We start from the raw sequence: 20,064 nt of genomic DNA on the forward strand, positions 1-20,064 counted from the left end.
TAAGAAAGTTTACAAACGAGAGGAGGCCATTCAGCCCATCTTGCTCATTTGGTTTAGTAGCTTATTGATCCCAGAATCTCATCAAGCAGCTTCTTGAAGGATCCCAGGGTGTCAGCTTCAACAACATTACTGGGGAGTTGGTTCCAGACCCTCACAATTCTCTGTGTAAAAAAGCGCCTCCTATTTTCTGTTCTGAATGCCCCTTTATCTAATCTTCATTTGTGACCCCTGGTCCTTGTTTCTTTTTTCAGGTCAAAAAAGTCCCCTGGGTCGACATTGTCTATACCTTTTAGGATTTTGAATTTTTGAATCAGATCGCTGCGTAGTCTTCTTTATTCAAGACTGAATAGATTCAATTCTTTTAGCCTGTCTGCATACGACATTCCTTTTTAAACCCGGGATAATTCTGGTTGCTCTTCTTTGCACTCTTTCTAGATCAGCAATATCCTTTTTGTAACAAGGTGACCAGAACTGAACACAATATTCTAGGTGAGGTCTTACTAATGCATTGTAAAGTTTTAACATTACTTCCCTTGATTTAAATTCAACACTTCTCACAATATATCCGAGCATCTTGTTGGCCTTTTTTATAGCTCCCCCACATTGTCTAGATGAAGAAATTTCTGAGTCAACATAAACTCCTAGGTCTTTTTCATAGTTCCCTTCTTCAATTTCAGTATCTCCCATATGATACTTATAATGCACATTGTTATTGCCTGCATGCAATACTTTACACTTTTCTCTATTAAATGTCAATTGCCATGTGTCTGCCCAGTTCTGAATGCTGTCTAGATCATTTTGAATGACCTTTGCTGCTGCAACAGTTGTTAGACAAACACATTGATGAACAGAGCACACTTTCTTTCTGCATTCACCACTGAAGACCCCATTGTCGTCTCTGTCTCTTTGTTTAACAGTTTAGTCAGTCAGACTGTCTTTAATGCTATAGACTAGCACAGCTCTCAGCGGATTGGCTCAGCTAGCTATGTTGACCAGCTGGCTTGAGAGTTCAGCAAGAAGTAGGGCTGTGTATAAAAGTGTGAAGTCTCAGTTAAGACTGCTGTAGTGTAAAAGAAAATCCCTAGTGTCGTGGGAATGTGTCAGAAACTGAATGTTATGTTAATATAGATGGTGCTTTAATTTAAATTTATATTTCTAAATCATACTCAATTCACTGCAGTATGAAAACACTTAATTTCTGCTAACCATTTTTACCATTTTTAGAAGACTTGTGTTGCAGTTGTGTTTGAATCTCGAATAAACCCGTAAATCAATGAAGCAGAACTGCAGCAGCTAGTGTTGATGGTTGGGTGTTCATTACTATTAATAAAATAAAGATACATAGAAATGCACAGCTGTGAACAGAGGATTGCACCGGAGTTCAGCTGAAGGTGGGGTTACGGACCAGTGTGGCTGAACTGCTAAAACAACACCAAGGCACCAGGGTTCACATTCTGGTTATCAATATGGCACAGGAGAATATTTACAGGAGTATTTCGACCATTCAACATCAAATGCAAAGGATACGACAAGAGAGCCATGTCCCAGGTACCATTTTTCAGTTATATTTGTAAGAAAAAATGATGAGGCAGTATCAATAGGCAGGGGTGCCCCAATCCTGTGTGCAGCACTCCAGGTTTGACAGGTATCATGAAAAAATACATTAAATTAAGAAGAACTGAAGGTGAAACAAAGACCAGGAGTGCTATGGACCTCGAGGACTGGCGTTGAACTCCTGCAATACAGAGTCATGGCTTGAGAGGCGATTGTGATTATATGAAGACACAGCACATTCATACTGTATCTCTTTTCTTTAAACAAATGTAATTATTCAACATCCAATCAGCGACAGTGATAGAGAGAAAATTTGCAAAGAATTTGAAATCGAAGAGGAGCCCAGTCATGCAAAGCAAAGTGAGACTACATGTAATATGTGTAGGTGTAGAAGATGTTTGTTTGTATATATAATATCTATATATATATCTATATCTATATCTATATCTATATCTGTAGGTGTAGACGATCCATTACTCATACTCACACGAGTATTCAAATGATGGCACCAGAAATAAATGAGGCTAAATTGCGTTTCTGGCACCGATTTTCACTCTGAAAGTGACTAGACTGAATTACTGCAAGCAAAAGAACTTCATAGAAGCAATTAGAGGGCTTTACCTTCTGGTAGTTGACAGACAAGTAAGAGACAAGGTCAACTGCCAGGTAATGTCCGATAATCAGGGTTTGACTGCGATTAAAACCAGGTAAAGAGAGGTTTATTGGTGTTGTAAACAGATTTATTGACTTTTTCAATGTTGTGCTTTCCTTTAATGCTAGACATTCCATCTGAATATTCTCTGGACATCTGCGAATGTGGGTTCTAATTGTTATTTAACAAGAATGTTTTAAAGTCCTAATGCACATATTTTCTTCTATGTAATACAACCTACCTGCGAAGAACTAAAAAGATGACATTTGGGCATTTCAGTTTACAGTTTGGTGGTGCCAATACACACAGCTTGTGAGGAGATCACTGAGATTGCTAATCTGCAAATTGCATTTATTGTTATGTACTAGTTTGGGGGATTTGTTTCAGATATAAGGCTGAACACAGTACTCTGGAGTACCCTGAGCAAATCCACCTTCTTTATCAAGTTATTTATTTTTGGCACGGGGTCCAGACACGTATAGCAAAAACATAAAGAAATGCATTTTAACACTTAAGACGTATGTCTGCGGTTAGCATGGCATTGCACAAGTAAGCTTCCAAATGGTTCTTACACATCTAGAGTTTGTATGAAAAAAGTTTCCTTCACTTACCTAACATGTTTTGAAAACTGTAAATAACCAATAAGCAAGTCCTGCTGCAGTCGCTCGTCTCTGCTAAAATAAAATGGAGACATTGAAACTTGTATTCTGTGTCAAAACCATTTTCAAAATACAGTAAAATAGTTGACACCAAATTAAAATAAACTGACTAATACATTAAGGAGAACTATGAATAAGACGATAAACATGAAATATAAATACAAATGATTCTTCACTGACAATGTATATAGCAGCCTTAATAAAAGCTACACTGTGCATCTTTACCTCAGTTCTGCTCTTTGTAGTGTTTTTTAATTTGGTGAGTTGTATTGCGGTTGTGTTTTACCTGTAAGAATCCACCTGTGTACCAAGCTATGTTTGTTTCTACCCCACGGTACAATGCTACCCCGTGGTACAACGCTAACCCGCTGTACAACTCTAACCCAGGGTACAACACTACCCCATGGTACAACACTAATCCAGGGTACAACACTAACCCACTGACAACGCTAACCCAGGGTACAACTGTACCCCATGATACAACGCTAACCCAGGGTACAACGCAAACCCAGGGTACAACGCGAACCCAGGGTACAACGCTACCCCGCTGTACAATGCTAACCCACGTTACAATGCTACCCCGCTGTACAACACTAACCCGCGGTACAATGCTCCCCCGTGATACAAAGCTAACCCAGGGTACAACACTATCTGACAACTATTCAGAGCTCCTAGAAACAGTTCTGCTCACTTGAAGGGGCAACACTAATACACAGTAGGCATACAGTTAAGTACCTCTTAAAAGAGCTACTAGCGCGTTTGTGGCCCGCATTCAGTAAATGATGCACTCTCTCAGGCACTCCAGGCCCTATTCACAAAGTTTTCAGAATAAGTCTGTAATATTAAAACCAATGACAGTATTAATTCAGCAAACTCCTGGTAAAGTTCCAGTCCTTTGTCACTATATATATATATATATATATATATATATATATATATATATATATATATATATATATATATATTATTAAATTGCACCTGACGCGCCTGAGACGCACTGAATAAATGGACTGCAAAAGGTTAACTCAGTATTACTCAACTTTTCAATTTGTCAAAAACAAATGTCAGCATTGCTTTTACTAAACTATTTAGTGTTAAATTGTAACTTATTGTCCCTTTTATCATAAATGTACGTACTTGTTTTATTTTTCTAGCACCATATCATTTTTCTGATCTAGAACCATACTTTCATCAACATTTTGAGTTTGTCAAACAAAACCCATCAAAACAGCACCTTTTTCTAACTTTCTTACTATTTTTTTCCCCTCAATTTAATCAATAAGCATTCATAAAACATTTGTGCATCATAGCATTCATTCAGAAAACAGCTTCTGAGTTCCTGTTAAAGTTAAACTCACATGTTAAGTCTCTGGGGGTGGTATTCATGAGTCCAGTTATCATTTGCCCAGTTCTGAGTTATTCTGGGATGTCTCCTTTCTCTCAAACTGGAACGTGGAGGTGATGACATGGGAAAAACACAATGTTCCCCAAAGTCAAAGTCATTGTCAAGATCCTCAGCCTCTGGATCGAAGTCTTCAGTTTCTGTTTGGAACAAATTCTCCAGTCTGGGAATACTTCTGGTTCGACAGATCCATGGACCGATGGACTGGAGCGTTAGTCTGACTGGTTCTTGGATTATACACTTCCTGTGATACCTCGATTGTGTCCTTTTCATTTGAGGTTCTGTACTATTTCTATCTTTGTTAATATCTACAGTGCAGTTAAAGTCACCTCCCACTATTAAAATGTTTTCATCATCAACTGCTAAAAGAGTTTGATTCAAAATATTCAGAAATATAATTCTGTCCCTCCCGATATTGGGAGAATAAATATTTATTAAATCATATATTAAGTCACCGATCTTGGCCTTCACTCTTAAAAGCCCCCCTTTAATTATCTCTGTAAAGTTAAAAAATATCAGCTCCCAGACCAGGATCAAACAGCACAGCCACCTCTGCAGTATTATTTGACCCGTGACTCAGCACACATTGCCCTCCTCATTCCGCTGTCCAGTCTGTTTCATTCTGCCTGTCTGTGTGCGTCTCTTGCAAAAACAACACCCTGCCCTCTTCTGCTCTAAAAAATCTAATAACTTGTGCCCTCTTAAAACTGTGTCTGCACCCATTAACATTGAAAGAGATAAAAAAAAAAAATTCTGTCCATGGCAGCTGTGAAGTTAAAACTATCAAGCAAATACAACTGACAAAGGATATACATTTTATTATACAACTTAGCCAATTTAACACTTCGATGAGTTTTGTTTTATTTCATATTTTGTATTACTTTTTAAAGCATGTATCTCTTAGGCTGATCTATTTCTTTTAATGTAGCTTTTCTAAAAGCTATATGAGTAGAATAAAGAAACAATTTAAGGTCTGGAAAAAAACTTAAGTCCACCCCTCTCATCCTTTGTCAAATCTAAAAATTCATGACTCTGTTCCACTGTATACAGGTCTTTCTTGGAGGTCTGGCTGTCAGGAATGTCAGAGAGGAGTCCGAAACCTCACCTGCATCTGCCTCGTCCATCTCTACTCCTTCATATTCGCTTTCGCCCACAGACCGGACCCCTGCACCCCTCGCTCTCTCAGAGCAGACAGGCTGAGAAAACCCACAGTCTGGAGGGGAAGCCTCAGCGCTTCGCTCTAACTCAATCACAGTAAACCCCAACTCTTCACTGTTTTCCTCTGAGATGTTCTTTCCCTTATCAGTATCACAGCTGCCGCGGCTCTTCCTCCAGTGCTCCCTGAACATCCCCAGCCTCCTGCCTTTCCTTAACATCCCTCATTGGGCAGTTTTTTCTCTGATGTCTTGGATTCCCACATTAGAACCATAACAATATGAGTATTGCATTACTGTGCTCTGTATCCTTGTATTATTCACCAGATTGAGGGTGTAGATAGCAGCTGTACACATTTATTTAAAAAATAAATGTTCAAATGGTGTGTAATGCTAAATCTTAAAACATTCTCATATATATGAAGCTTTTGAAGGTGGAGCAATAAGTGGCACCCTGCTTGGAGACTGTGGATATCAACTAAAGCCTTGGTTGCTAACCCCATGTATTAATCCAGCTGCAGCCCATACACATTACAACACTGTACATATACAGTCTAGGAATGGGACTGAAAGATGCTTGGTGTGTTGAAAAGAAGGGTCCATTGTCTTCATGGAGAGCTGGGGGTGGTTTGGAACAGAATTTGTTTTGCTGTTTTCCTGCATAACATAGCAAGGTAATAGCTGATGGGGTGCAATACTGCATTAGTTAGTATTAGTGCACATTCCCCTTATTTCCTTATACAGAACATTGTAAGTAATGATTGGTTTTCTTCTGTTATATCAGAAAACCCTTTTTGTAGTATTTCTTAACAGTGGAAATGATGGGTACAATTCTGAGGTTGAAAATATTTAGTTTCCTTCCAAGTTCTGGATCAAAACGGTATCAACGTCAAGCAAACTCAAGACACAGGAATCTTTCCAATATGAACATTTTATTAGTACAAGTTAAGCAAAAACAGCAATTAATGCATTACACAACTAATAATGAATGTGTAAAATCAAATAATCAACCAATTTAATCATTGTAATACTCATTCATTAAGAAATAACACAATTCAAGACAACTCTCAAATGTATGGCACCTAGTTCAAACGTTTCAAAAAGATTATAAAATAATATTTGGTAGCAATAAATGATTAACTTGGATACAGAACAGTGGATTTTTTCAAATGCAAGAATGTAATGTCAGTGAAATAGTAGAAGTCTATTGGGCAGCACAACAGTGCAGACCATGAGGGCACAGAAGGGATATCCTCTCCTCCCTGTTCTGCTCTGTGATGTAATGAGTCAAGCTGTTCTCATACAATTAAACAGCAGTTATATTCAGCAAGCATGTTCTCATTAGAACTGTTTCCCAGCCTTGAGAACGTGTATCTAATCCAGACCCTAATATATGCATCTTCCTTATAGTACCCAAACAATGATATGCATTAAATTAAAAAAACACATTATTATTGTATCGAGAGGTAGGTGTGGTCTGTTTGAGTGATGTCACAGTGGCTCTGTCCAGACATCATCTTCAGCCATTCCCGGAGGGTCACATGGCTTCTTCTGACTTAAGACTGGAAAACACAAAGACAGAGATCCATTCTTTTTTATTCATGTTGCTACAAGTTCCTTCTGAAATAAAAATGGGTCAAGTTTGGCCTTAATTGCGTCTTGTTTATTTATTTATTTTGTATTGTTTAATTGACATGTAATAAATGAATGTGGCCAGTAGGGATTGTAAAGCGACAGATTCCAAATGTGTGACTCAAGCCATGTTTGGATATAAAATGTGTACTAGGGACATAAAGTGGAATATAATACAATGTTGACTTATTTTCAAGTCGAAATGTAACTTTTATAAAATGATTTTTGATGTGTTACTATAGGTTATAAACAGATCCTTCCCACCTCACGTTCCTTCAGAACATCAGGTTAAATCGCTGAGGAGTCCGCATGGACCCGGACGAGGCTTTAAGTGGATACAAAACCCCATTTCAATCCCATCCGTCGTTTACACTCATTCAGGGAATATTTTGGCAGAGGTTGCTGTGCTACATTCCTTTGCATTAAACTGTAAATGGCAAAAATGTGTCTGGATCGACCGGACCAGGATTTACATGATTCATCAATACCAGTTAAACCCTGTCAGTCATTTATACTCATTCAGGGGAAGGTTTTGCACAGGTTCATTCCACTGCACAGAAGTGATTTTTGAAATTTACAGTAAAATGCACTGGAAAAAAATATACCAACCTGTATAAGGGTAAATGACTTCTGGGTCTTGATATTTATTAATCATTTATATTGTACTGTGCTTTCCCTTCCTTCCTCCTCAACCCTGCTGCAATAATTCAATAATGCCATGTCAACATTTTAACATTAAAAAGTTATTGAGTTTAAAAGTCTGAATTTTGAAATTCTAAATCAAAATTGTATTACATATACATATCTTTTTATTTTTTTTTCCATGTCACTAAAACTCATTGTAATGACACTGTAACAACTGGGATAGATGTGGCAATTCACTAGATTACATTTTTGCAAAAACAAAACATGAGCCTTCTTTAAAAATAAATAAATAAAATAACGTCTTCAGCACTGGATAACGTGTAACTAACTGAACCAAAAGGAACAGCAAAGGTGTCAAATGATTTCACCCCACAATGCATTGCATTATGACAGTGGATTTAACTGCAACACACTACCAAGATTACACAACCTGCAGAGCCGTGTTGCCCTATAGGAGTCCGGGACTTGGACTGGACTCAAATTTTTCGTGACTCGGACTTGGACTCGAGTCACGGCCGCAAAAGACTCGGACTCGAACATTCGGGCTCTGTGACTCTGAGATATTAATGACGAGTCCTTTTTTTATTTTCTATTACGCTGGTAATATTGTAGTTACACACTCAACAGAACATTATCCAATCACTGGTTAGCCCTGTTGTCTTTGAAGCCAATCATAATAAGAATAAGAAATTGGAAGCAAGTTAGGTTGCAGCGTAACCCCCTCCAACAGCAACCATCGCAGACCAAGTTTTTTTTTTTTCCTCTTTTGCATTAAGTTTTATACTTGTTTACTGTCAGCATGGTAAACAAGTAAGTAAATATTTCTCTTTACTACTATAAACCATGTTCTGAGTTTTTTTAAGCACTGTAGAAATACATTTCTAAAACTGAATTCTTGAAAAATACATAATTAGATTTTGCTGAACTCCCTGAATCTCTGGAATATAGGCTAATTTATTTGTTTGCACTGAAAACAATAGAACATTGGTCACCTTAATAATTTTGAGTTTACTGAAAACAAAAATTAATGAAAAAATAATAAATCATACAAGTTATAATCATACTTTTAGAGCTTCTTAATTCATATCAGAAAGTCGCTGTGTGATTAAATATTCTGTGCTTTGCTTCTAATCTCCACTCATTCCCAACAAACACCATCACTGTTTGCAGGCAACGTCAATGAATTCACCTGGCAAATTCAGTGTAAAACTAGGCACTAAAGTCTCAAATCCAAAATTGCCTACCGTCAAACATGCAGATATATACTGATATGACAGAAAGACTGATTGATAGCAAAAAAAAAAAAGAATGATAGAATAACTTAATTAACCCTTCATTTACTAAAATGAAAATGATTTATTATGGATGCGGGAAAACCACATTAACAATACGCTGTGCCGAGTCAACCTAGAAACCTGTCTGTGTGAACCGCATTCCATTATGAACCTACACAAAGGGGAAATACATAAATACAATATGTTTTGTGTAAAAGATAAAAAATACATGATCTTCAATCTAATGAACTGAAGCACAATCTCGTAAATGCATCATTGTATTACAGACTTAATAAAAGTGCAAATGCAATGAAAGTGAAACATAACGTTTCTGTTTGGCAAAACAAATAATAAAAATAAGACTAAATGTACTATTTAAGAACACAGTATATATACAGTTCTGGCAATGTCTATATCAGACTAGCAGATTTTACCCCAATTGAAGTCAATATCTTACCTGTGTAGTGTTATTTTCAGGTACGAGTTAAAAAGTGGTACAGAGCACACAGCGCTTGCTCGTGCATTACTAACCAACATCCGCTAAGAAAGCAGGGAAGCGCCCATTAAAATCTGATACGTTATGCTGTGTTCTATCTTTTAAATCTTTTTTTAATGTAATTTATCATATTTTCCAGTCTTTTACATCATTTTTAATGTAATTTGTCATACTTTGTGAATATGTAAACAATCGTGGAGGACTCTGTTGCGCTTCGCTGCTAACACAGACGGGCTATATCACACGGGATACAAAATTCACGGAGGACTCTTCAGTCCCTAGTAGGAGTCAGTTTGGACTGTTAATTAAATCTACAGAGTGAACTGTGTGTATTGACAAACGCTGACCCAGAAAGTAGATCAGGAGGTACTTGCATTTGTTCTATCTTCTTTGTTTGTTTTTCTTTCTTTCTTTCTTTGTAATTATTATACTTTCTAATGGCCACACACTTTAACTCCTGCCTTTATACTTTGTTAGTTATTATGCAAGATGTGAAAGAAAGTATATGGTAATTGTAAGACTGTTATTTACAGACCTCCCGTTATCTGCTAACTCATATATAGTTCATAACCGGCATATTTCTTGTGTTAGTTATTTGACATTCAGCATATACACTTTGTTACTTATTAGGTGTCTAGGTTAAAAACCCAGGTGCGGAATTAAATGTGCTTAGTGTTTTTATTGTATATTACTACTTTACAAAATTACTTTTAATCACTTATTTGGTAGTGGTTAGGACGGTGATTTTGCTTGTGCTGCGGCCTTGACTGAAAACAATACAACTATTAATTACCTCAGAACCTTGGTGTCTTGTTTTCTTTGATCCCTTTGTATAGTTCTATTAGAGTATAGTATTTAAGGTTATTTCTCTTTAGGTGTGTTGCTTTATTATTTGGCTTTATTGGTGTTCTCTGTATTTCTTCTGTTTGTTACTACAAAAGCCTGTAAAATAGTTAACATAATTAATTGCTTTCTATTCTTTTTTTTCTATTTGATAGTAACTGCTTCAGGGTGCAGGTCAGGTGTCCCCTGTGTCACTGCTATCTGTAGTCTGGTAATGGTGCTTATTTCACTCTTTTATATATTCTTATTTGTTTCTTCTCTGCTATTTTGATGATTATTATTGGAAAGGGTATTTCCCTTCCTGGCACCCCAAATTTATCTTTCAGTTTGCAGCATCGCTACAACAATGTCACAGAATCTATTTTGAGAAATATTGAGATATTATTTTGTTTTATATGAGAGCAATGAGTTGCGCCCAGCTTCAGACAGATATTTGCCTTGAATGGATTTGTACAACAATAGCTCCAAGGTGGCCACTTACCTGGCAACTCACCTGGGAGCTATCAATCTTCTGTTTGATACAAGGAATGTAACGGGGAAAATATCAGGAGGAGATATTTCATTTTGGAACTAGCCACAAAGCTTCGGCACAAACATTTCGATCACAATACTGCAAAGCTGCACTCAGTGTACACACGCCAGTTAGGTAAACAATAATCACACTTGTGATGCCTGTGCCCAGTATGAAACGGCAGTGTGTCTTTATGCAGAGTCAAAGTACATCTTGTTGGATTGTGTTAGTTTGAAAGCGCCATGCATCCTGTACAGAACAGGAATTTAGTTATATTTTCTTTTTTACATTATATCTGTGTGGATTGTTATTCAGTTATTCAGGGTGTTTGTGAAGTATGTTTCGCTCAAACCATTCGCATTGCACCACCTATTATTATTGTCTGCGTTGTAAAACGCAGACATTGTTTTCTCTCGATTTCTTTATTATTATTATTGTTATTATTGTCTGCGTTGTAAAGGGCAGACTTTGTTTTCTCTCGGTTTATTTATTATTATTATTATTATTATTATTATTATTATTGTCTGCGTTGTAAAACGCAGACTTTGTTTTCTCTCGGTTTCTTTATTATTATTATTCCAGTTTCCAACAAAATTCCGCACTCGTCTCCTCCTAGAGCTTTGAAGTGATCAACTCAAAACTTTGCACAAGTACTGCGCTCTGTCTCATTTGAGAACCTATTACTTTTGGTGGCGATCAGACTGGTGGATTTGGGGGTAACAGGTCATGACCCCCAAAAATGAAACGGCTTATAACTCCTTTTAGGAGCAAGATAGGGTCATAGTTACAATTGAACATGTATAGAAAGCCATTGGTTCTCTAAAAGTCAGCATGGGATTCGTTGACCTTTGACCTTCCCAGAGCCAGATATCGACATTTGGCTGTTTCAAGAATGAAAGCTAAAAACTGGACAGCTCCAACTCCTACAGTTTTCAACCAATCAACTCGATTCTTTCGCTCAGCTCTTCCAATATGTTTGAATTTAGTTGGTATTAAATTTTGTAGTGATCGGATTTCAAATGTAAGCGCAGTGCCCAGAAAAATGCCACATTCCAACTTTCTCTGTCTGCCCTCTGGTGGCCAAATCTTGTAACTGCAGGTTTGACAGTATAGTGCTCCTTAAACACTGCAGATAGTCATGTTTACTATAGAACCTGTATAGAAAACCAAATGTGCCATATCCACAAATGACCTTGACCTGTCATGTTTTACAACGCAGACGAAGTTTCTCCAGAAACTTCCATTCTAGTTATTATTATTTCATTTAGCTGACACCTTTACCCAAAGCGACTTACATGTGTATGAGAACAAATAGAGCAATACAATAAGCAGACAGACAGCCTAAAGGCTACATGCAGTACAATAGGAGCCGACGTACGGAAGTAGTGTTATATTTTCTTTTTTATGTTAGTATTAGAAAAAATGATTTCAGTTTTACAGTTTTGTATGTACATATACCCGTTTACACCTGTTTACACACTAGTTTCTCTTGAAATGTTTATTTTATTTATTTATTTGTAGTTGTGCTGTATGTGCTAATTTTGAAAATAAAGACTTAATTTTCCATTTAAATGCAGTGTTTCTGCTATGCAAATGTTAGATATGATATTCATGAATAAAACTTTTGAGTTGTATACAATAGTTTGTCTTTCATTTTCATATCGAAGCTGTTTAAAAATGTACCGGTTAAAATTACTTTTTAAACATAACAAATGTTTTGATATTCTATTTATATTCCCTGGGCCATAAATCTACTGTAGAATGAAACCGAACACATTATTTATCAAATCTTCTATGTGAATCAGCAGAAGAAAAAATTACACCATGAACACTTCCAGCATTTGTATCCAAATAAAATGCACCTACTACATTGCTAATACATATTTTTTTTGTTCCTACACGATACCTAGCATGTGAAGATGGTGTAGTGTATAATAAGTATCAGCATAGAATATGTGGAGAGGAAGAGATGAGAGGACAGAAGAGAGACAAACACTCTGTCACCCAGAGTGTTTACTTACCCCAGTTTCTCTAATTTACAGTTTGGATCCTCCAGTGCAGCAGACAGCAGTTTCACCCCCGAATCCCCCAGGTTATTCCCTTCCAGCTCCAGCTCTCTCAGGGTTGACTGGTTTGTATGGAGAGCAAAGGCCAGGTCCTCACAGCAATCATCCGTGAGACCACACCCACCCAGCCTGCAGAGATAAACAGAATCTCACTAGAAACTCAGTTTCTATTGTAACACAGCAGGAAGGGGGTTAATATCCTCCCTGCATAAAATGTGTGTATGCACATTTTGTTTAATTGTTTAATTCATTTTATTGTTAACCCTTTGCTATCCGGTCCATTGTCGGACCCTGTCCGACATCATCAAAAAAACGCAAAAAACTGGTTTCTAGTCATTTTTTCTCCAGAAAAAGCAGAGAAAACCATTCAATGGCCGAGTGGGAGCGACAGGAGCTGATACAAGCCGATTTAAAAAAAAAAAAAAAGGGGGCGTATCTCATGATTAGTCATACTTGCCCCTGGCATCCCATATGGGCGGTCATAAGGAAACAAGCTGGCTGTTACTGTATCAGCGCACAGAGACTATCACGGACATTTGCAGAGCTTTTTTGAGATGTTATAGTAATAAAATAATGAATTGGATTGCATTATTGAGGAGTTTGGTGATAAAAACGAGTGATCAGGAGATGATTGATCAGTATGTACGACTATTATTATTATTTATTTCTTAGCATATGTGAAAGCGATAGCGAACGAAAGGGTGGGGCGGGGCTGGAGATGCCTAGTGAATGCTTTGTTGATATGCAGGGCCTTGGTTAGGGCTCTGGACTCTTGACCGGAGGGTTGTGGGTTCAATCCCTGGTGGGGGGACACTGCTGTTGTACCCTTGAGCAAGGTACTTTACCTAGATTGCTCCAGTAAAAACCCAGCTGTATAAATGGGTAATTGTATGTGAAATAATGTATAATGTGGTATCTTGTAACAATTGTAAGTCGCCCTGGATAAGGCCGTCTGCTAAGAAATAAATAATAATAATAATAATGTTTTTTAAACCCGTTTAACTGTGGAAAAAAATACTTTTAAACAGTGCGTCTAAAATGAACTGCGCGTGTGAAAATAAATTGGACCTGACGCGTACTTAATAAATGGACTGCAAAGGGTTAATTATCCCCTGCACCTGGAAGTAATTGTAAATTAGAACTAGGTGGAGGGTATTTAAGGAGGTGCAGTTAGACTGCACTGGACTGCTGAGTAGAAGGAGACAGAAGGTGTGCTCTGTTTCCAAGCAGTCAATATAAAAGTGCTGTGTTAAAACTGTGTGTTTTGTTTATTGACAGGTAAACGGCTTAGCCGTCCTGCATGTTAGTCATGGACCTGTGATTTCCATTACACAAGAGTAGATGTTAAAACTAGCTTTACAGTAAACTAATGTGATCCATCTGTGTCTCCATCCATTTGCGTTTCCTTCCATATGATGATGTAGATACCATTCTGTCTGGTGTTGATGGCTTAAGTGTAATGCTGGATCAGTTTATTGCCTCCCTAGCGCATCAGCACACACAACAGCTACGATGCTGGCTCCGGGGATCAACCACAGTGCGGTCTCCCCAGCGCATCAGCATGACAACAAATGAAGCAGTCATGTGAGGGACAGCCCTGTATGTGTGTATAACTATGGGAAAGGAGTGGGGGAATGCTATTAGAAAAGAAGAGGAGAGAAGAGATGAGAGAACAGAAGAGGAGAGGCGTAGAGGAGTGAAGTTGCCATCCTTCCCTGTCAGTAATGTAATATTCACACAAACAGTCAGTGTTTACTTACCCCAGTTTCTCTAATTTACAGTTTGGATCCTTCAGTGCAGCAGACAGCAGTTTCACCCCCGAATCCTCCAGGTCATTCCATTCCAGGTCCAGCTCTCTCAGGGTTGAGTGGTTTGTACGGAGAGCAAAGGCCAGGTCCTCACAGCAATCCCCCGTGAGACAATTCACACTCAGCCTGCAGATAAGCAGACAGGATCTCAATAGAAACTCAGTTCTGTACAACTGGCTGCTCTGCTGCTGCAAAGACTGAAATCAGGAACTGTGCTAGTTTTTAATCTGCCTTTCTGTCTGTCTGTCTCCCTGCCTCTCTTCACTCCCCCTTTCTCTTGTCCTCCCTGTCTCTCTGTCCCTCCCCCTCTACCTTATCCCCCTTCCCTCCTCTACCTCTTTCTGCCTCCCTCTCTGTCTCGTCATTAATCCCCCCCTCCCTGTCTTTATGTCTGTCAAAATGACACAATGAAAACTTCTGGCATTTGTATCCAAATAAAATGCACTTACTACACAGATTTTTTGTTCCTACATGATACCTAGCATGTGAAGACAGTGTAGTGTATAATAAGTATCAGCATAGAATATGTGTCAATAGATTAGAGACCTCTGCACCTTTGGTGATTCTTCTGGTGTTTTAAGAAAGATTGTACACTGCAACTGTGTTACACTGAAGTCTGCAATAAAAAAAAAATCTGGAAGGTGAGAGAGAGACGGAGGGCCCTGTCAGGTTTGCTTCCTTGCCTAACCTTACTAAAACTGGCATGCAACATGAGATACATCTTTTACATATTACACACTACATTTCAGGGACTCAATCTGCATAACAAATGAATCAGTCATGTGAGGGACAGCCCAGTGACACAAAAGTGTGTGCTACAGCTGGCAGGTGTTCCCCTGTATGTGTGTAGAACTATGAGGGAGGACCGAGGGAATGGTATTAGAGAAGGAGAGGAGTGGAAGCGGGCAATAGAGGAGAAAAGAGAGGAGAGGACAGAAGAGGAGAGGAGCAGAGGAGCGAAGTTGTCATCCCTCCCTGTCAGTAATGTAATATTCACACACACCCACATCCAGTGTTGTCACAAACTGTGACCTAGATGAATAAATAAGTATGAATGTTTTTTCTATGTCATAATCATGGACTTTCCTGACCTTCCTGTGTTTGAGCAGAACAGCTGTTTGACCAGACTGTAAGAGCTTCATGTCTAGGAAGGAGAAATGCCAGTCTTTGAACCTGCAAGACGTGTGCTTGCCTCTTGATATCTGTAAGTGTTGAACTCTTGATTGTTGGTCTTTCTTTTAATAAAACCTCAATCTCTTTTTATTGAAGATTATTATTTTGCTGAAATGTATTTTGCTAAATGCTGTTTGCTAAAATTGCTTTTTAAAATCCATATGGGAGAATTAAATAAAGCTTATTTACTTGATTCAAAGACTTGACTCATTCTGACATTTGTTCTGAATTGAGTGTCTTCTTATAAATATCTTGCAGCCTTGGAATCCACTTTAGCTCATCGCCCAAGGACCGTCAGGGTTCAAGAGCATGACAGTGTTTACTTACCCCAGTTTCTCTAATTTACAGTTTGGATCCTCCAGTGCAGCAGACAGCAGTTTCACCCCCGAATCCCCCATGTTATTCCCTTCCAGCTCCAGCTCTCTCAGGGTTGACTGGTTTGTACGCAGAGCAGAGGCCAGGTCTTCACCGCAATCACTCGTGAGATCACACTTCCGCAGCCTGCAGAGATAAGGAGACAGGATCTCACTAGAAACTCAGTTCAGTACAACTGGCTGCTCTGCTGCGGCAAAGACTGAAATCAGGATCTGTGGTAGTTTTTAATCTATTTGATTGTCTTATTCTGTCTATCTCCTTTAATCTGTATCTCTCTGTCTGTCTGTTTCTACCTGCCTTTCTTCACTCCTCCTCTTTCTATCTTCCTCCCCCACCTCTGACTATGTCCCTCCCCCTCTGTCTTTACATTATCCCCTCCCTATCTCTCTGTCTCTTGTCATTAACCCCCCTCCCTGTCTTTATGTCTGTCTCACTCCCTTTCATGCTCTACCTCTCTTCCTCCCCTCTTTCTTTCCCTGTCTGTCTGAAAGTTTCCCTTATAAATTGTACCATACTAAAAGAACAGCAACGTGAAAGCATGGAAAAGCATAGTTATTATTATTATTATTATTTATTTCTTAGCAGACGCCCTTATCCAGGGCGACTTACAATCGCAAGCAAATACAAATACATTCAAGTGTTACAATATAAGTCATACAATAAGAACAAGAAATACAATAATTCTCAAGTGTGACAAACCACAATTCAATAATACAGCAGATAATAGTGAAAGTTACATCAGGATATGATTAAGTAGTGATAGTTACATCAGGATATGATTAAGTACAAAATACTACAGATTAAACACTTGGGAGATTACAATATTCTGAGGTACAGGATTAAATGCAGTAAAATAGGGGGCAGATAAGAGCAAAATAAAGCATATTTAAATGAAGGGTGATAGTGTCCCAGGATACAACAGAGGAGTTCTACAGGTGCTGTTTGAAGAGGTGAGTCTTAAGGAGGCGCCGGAATGTGGTCAGGGACTGGGCAGTCCTGACATCTGTAGGAAGGTCGTTCCACCACTGCGGAGCAAGGGTGGAGAAGGAGCGGGCTCGGGAGGCAGGGGAGCGTAGCGGAGGTAGAGCCAGTCTTCTAGTGCAGGCGGAGCGGAGAGGTCGAGTGGGGGTGTAGGGAGAGATGAGGGTCTGGAGGTAGCTGGGTGCAGTCTGATCAAGGCATCTGTAGGCTAGTACAAGAGTCTTGAACTGGATGCGAGCGGTGATCGGGAGCCAGTGGAGCGAGCGGAGTAGTGGAGTAGCGTGGGCGAAGCGAGGTAGAGAGAACACCAGGCGAGCAGCAGAGTTCTGGATGAGCTGGAGCGGACGGGTGGCGGACGCAGGGAGGCCAGCCAGGAGGGAGTTGCAGTAGTCTAGGCGGGAGAGTACCAGGGCCTGGACCAGGAGCTGGGTAGCATAGTTGGTGAGGAAGGGTCGGATTCTTCGGATGTTGCTCAGGAAGAATCTGCAAGTGCGTGCCAGAGTGGAGATGTGCTGGGAATAAGAGAGGCAGGGGTCCAGGGTGACTCCAAGGTTTTTAGCTGAGGAAGAGGGAGAGAGTGTGGTAGATTCCAGAGGAACAGAGATAGAGAGATCAGAGGAGGGGGAGGAGGAGGGAAAGAAAAGGAGGTCAGATTTAGAGAGGTTGAGTTTGAGGTGATGCGAGTGCATCCAGGAGGAAATAGCAGACAGACAGGTAGAGATACGGGAGGAGATGGTGGAGTCAGAGGTGGGGAAGGAGAGGAAAATCTGAGCATCATCAGCATAGAAATGGTATGAGAAACCATAGGATGCGATGAGGGGGCCCAGGGAGCGGGTGTAGAGAGAGAACAGGAGAGGACCCAAGACTGACCCTTGGGGGACTCCAGTCAAGAGAGGGTGAGGTGTGGAGGTTGCTCCACGCCAGGTTACCTGGTAAGTGCGGTTGGAGAGGTAGGAGGAGAACCAGGCCAGAGCAGTGCCAGAGATCCCCAGGTCAGCAAGAGATGATAGTAGAATAGAGTGATCAACAGTGTCAAAGGCAGCAGAGAGGTCGAGGAGAATTAGGACAGAGGAGAGAGAGGCAGCTCGGGCACACTTAAGTGAGTTGGTGACAGAGAGAAGGGCGGTTTCAGTGGAGTGAGCAGAGCGGAAGCCAGATTGGAGAGGGTCAAGCAGAGAGTGGTTGGACAGGAAAGCAGAGAGCTGGCGGTGTACAGTCCGCTCGAGGGTTTTGGAGAGGAAGGGTAGGAGGGAGACAGGACGGTAGCTCTGGAGGGAGGTGGGGTCGAGGGTAGGTTTTTTGAGGAGGGGAGTGATAGAGGCTTTTTTGAAGGCAGAGGGGAAGATGCCAGAAAGTAGAGAGGTGTTGAGGAGGGAGGAGATGAAGGGGAGTAGAGCAGGAGCAGCAGCTTGAAAGAGGTGAGTGGGGAGGGGGTCCAAGGCACACGTGGTGGGTTTGTGACCCTGGAGCAGGGAGGAGAGGTCAGAGTCTGAGAGGGGCAAGAAGGTGGAGAGGGAGGGCGAGTTAGTAGGGGATGTAGTGGGTGTAGGGGTTGGAGCAGGAGGGGGTGCGGGGGAGGGAGAGGTGTTAAAGAGTTTGCGGATATCTGAGATTTTAGAAGAGAAGAAGGAGGCAAAGTCGTCAGGGGAGATAGAGGAGGGAGGAGGAGGGGGGGGAGGGTTTAGGAGGGAGGAGAAGGTAGAGAATAGTTTACGTGGGTTGTTAGTGGAGGCTTGGATTACAGATTGGAAATAAGCACATTTAGCAGAGGAGAGAGTAGAGGAGAAGGAGGAGAGAAGAGTGCGGTAAAGGTCTAGGGCAGCAGGGAGTTTGGTTCTCTTCCATTTCTTTTCAGCAGATCGCAGTGTGATTCTTGCCGAGCGGAGCACAGAGGAGAGCCAGGGATGGGGAGGGGAGGGGCGAGCGGGTCGGGAGGTGAGGGGACAGAGGGAGTCGAGGGAGGAGGTGAGTGAGGAGAAGAGGGTGGAGGTAGCAGAGTCTACGGAGAGTTGTGAAAAGGAGTCGATAGGAGGGAGGTGAGAGAGAGCAGTGGAGGCAAGGACAGAGGGGGAGAGAGAGCGGAGGTTACGGCGAGAGGTGACAGTGGGGGTAGGAGGAGCAGGGAGAGGGGGGAGAGACAGAGAAAAAGAGATGAAATAGTGATCAGAGAGGTCCAGGGGGGTGACAGAGAGGTTGGAGGGGCAGCAGGCCCTGGAGAAGGTGAGGTCCAGTTGACGGCCAGCTTTGTGGGTAGGAGGGGACGGAGAGAGACAGAAGTCGAAGGAGTGAAGGAGAGGGAGGAATCCAGCAGAGTGGCTGGGGTTGGAGAGATGGATGTTGAAGTCACCCAACAGGACAGTCGGGGTAGACAGAGAGGGGAGGGAGGAGAGTAGATAGTCGAGTTCATCCAGAAAGTGAGTGAGAGGCCCAGGGGGGCGGTACAAAACAATGAGCAGGAGTTGACAGGGAGAGGTTAGTTGGACTGCATGAAATTCAAAGGTAGTGACAGAGAGGGAGGTGAGATCAGAGGGGACAGAAAAGAGTAAGGAGGGAGAGAGGAGAAGACCCGTCCCACCTCCCCGTCCGGTGAGACGCGGGGTATGGGACAGGACGTAGAGAGAGGACAGGGCAGCAGGAGTAACAGTGTTATCAGGGGACAGCCAGGTTTCAGTGAGAGCAAGGAAATCGAGCGAGAGGTGGGAGGCAAAGGCAGAGATGAAATCAGCTTTGTTAGCAGAAGAGTGACAGTTCCAGAGTGCACCAGAGAGTGTGCGGGAGGGGGGGAGAGGCAGAGAAATGAGGTTAGAGGGGTTGGAGGAGCAGTAGCGGAGGGAGGGCA

The 20,064-nt window shown here is 40.8% G+C and overlaps 1 protein-coding gene across 5 annotated transcripts in view; it reads right to left on the reverse strand.

Moving 5' to 3' along the window:
• Positions 1-6,336: 6,336 nt before the first annotated feature.
• LOC131696513 (NACHT, LRR and PYD domains-containing protein 12-like) overlaps positions 6,337-20,064 on the reverse strand; it is a 59,968-nt gene continuing 46,240 nt past the window's right edge. For 4 of the 5 annotated variants that reach the window (XM_059006911.1, XM_059006914.1, XM_059006913.1 and 1 more), the window contains 4 exons: positions 16,197-16,370; positions 14,649-14,822; positions 12,844-13,017; positions 6,337-6,983 (listed from right to left, as the gene is read on the reverse strand). In XM_059006911.1, coding sequence (XP_058862894.1) covers positions 6,959-6,983; positions 12,844-13,017; positions 14,649-14,822; positions 16,197-16,370 — 547 coding nt within the window. In that variant the 3' untranslated portion in view covers positions 6,337-6,958. Of the gene's footprint in view, positions 6,984-12,843; positions 13,018-14,648; positions 14,823-16,196; positions 16,371-16,680; positions 17,785-20,064 lie in introns of those variants that run through there. The other variant, XR_009310122.1, reaches the window with a different exon arrangement.

This window comes from Acipenser ruthenus, chromosome 34, assembly GCF_902713425.1.
Source record: "Acipenser ruthenus chromosome 34, fAciRut3.2 maternal haplotype, whole genome shotgun sequence".
NCBI classification, from domain to species: domain Eukaryota; kingdom Metazoa; phylum Chordata; class Actinopteri; order Acipenseriformes; family Acipenseridae; genus Acipenser; species Acipenser ruthenus.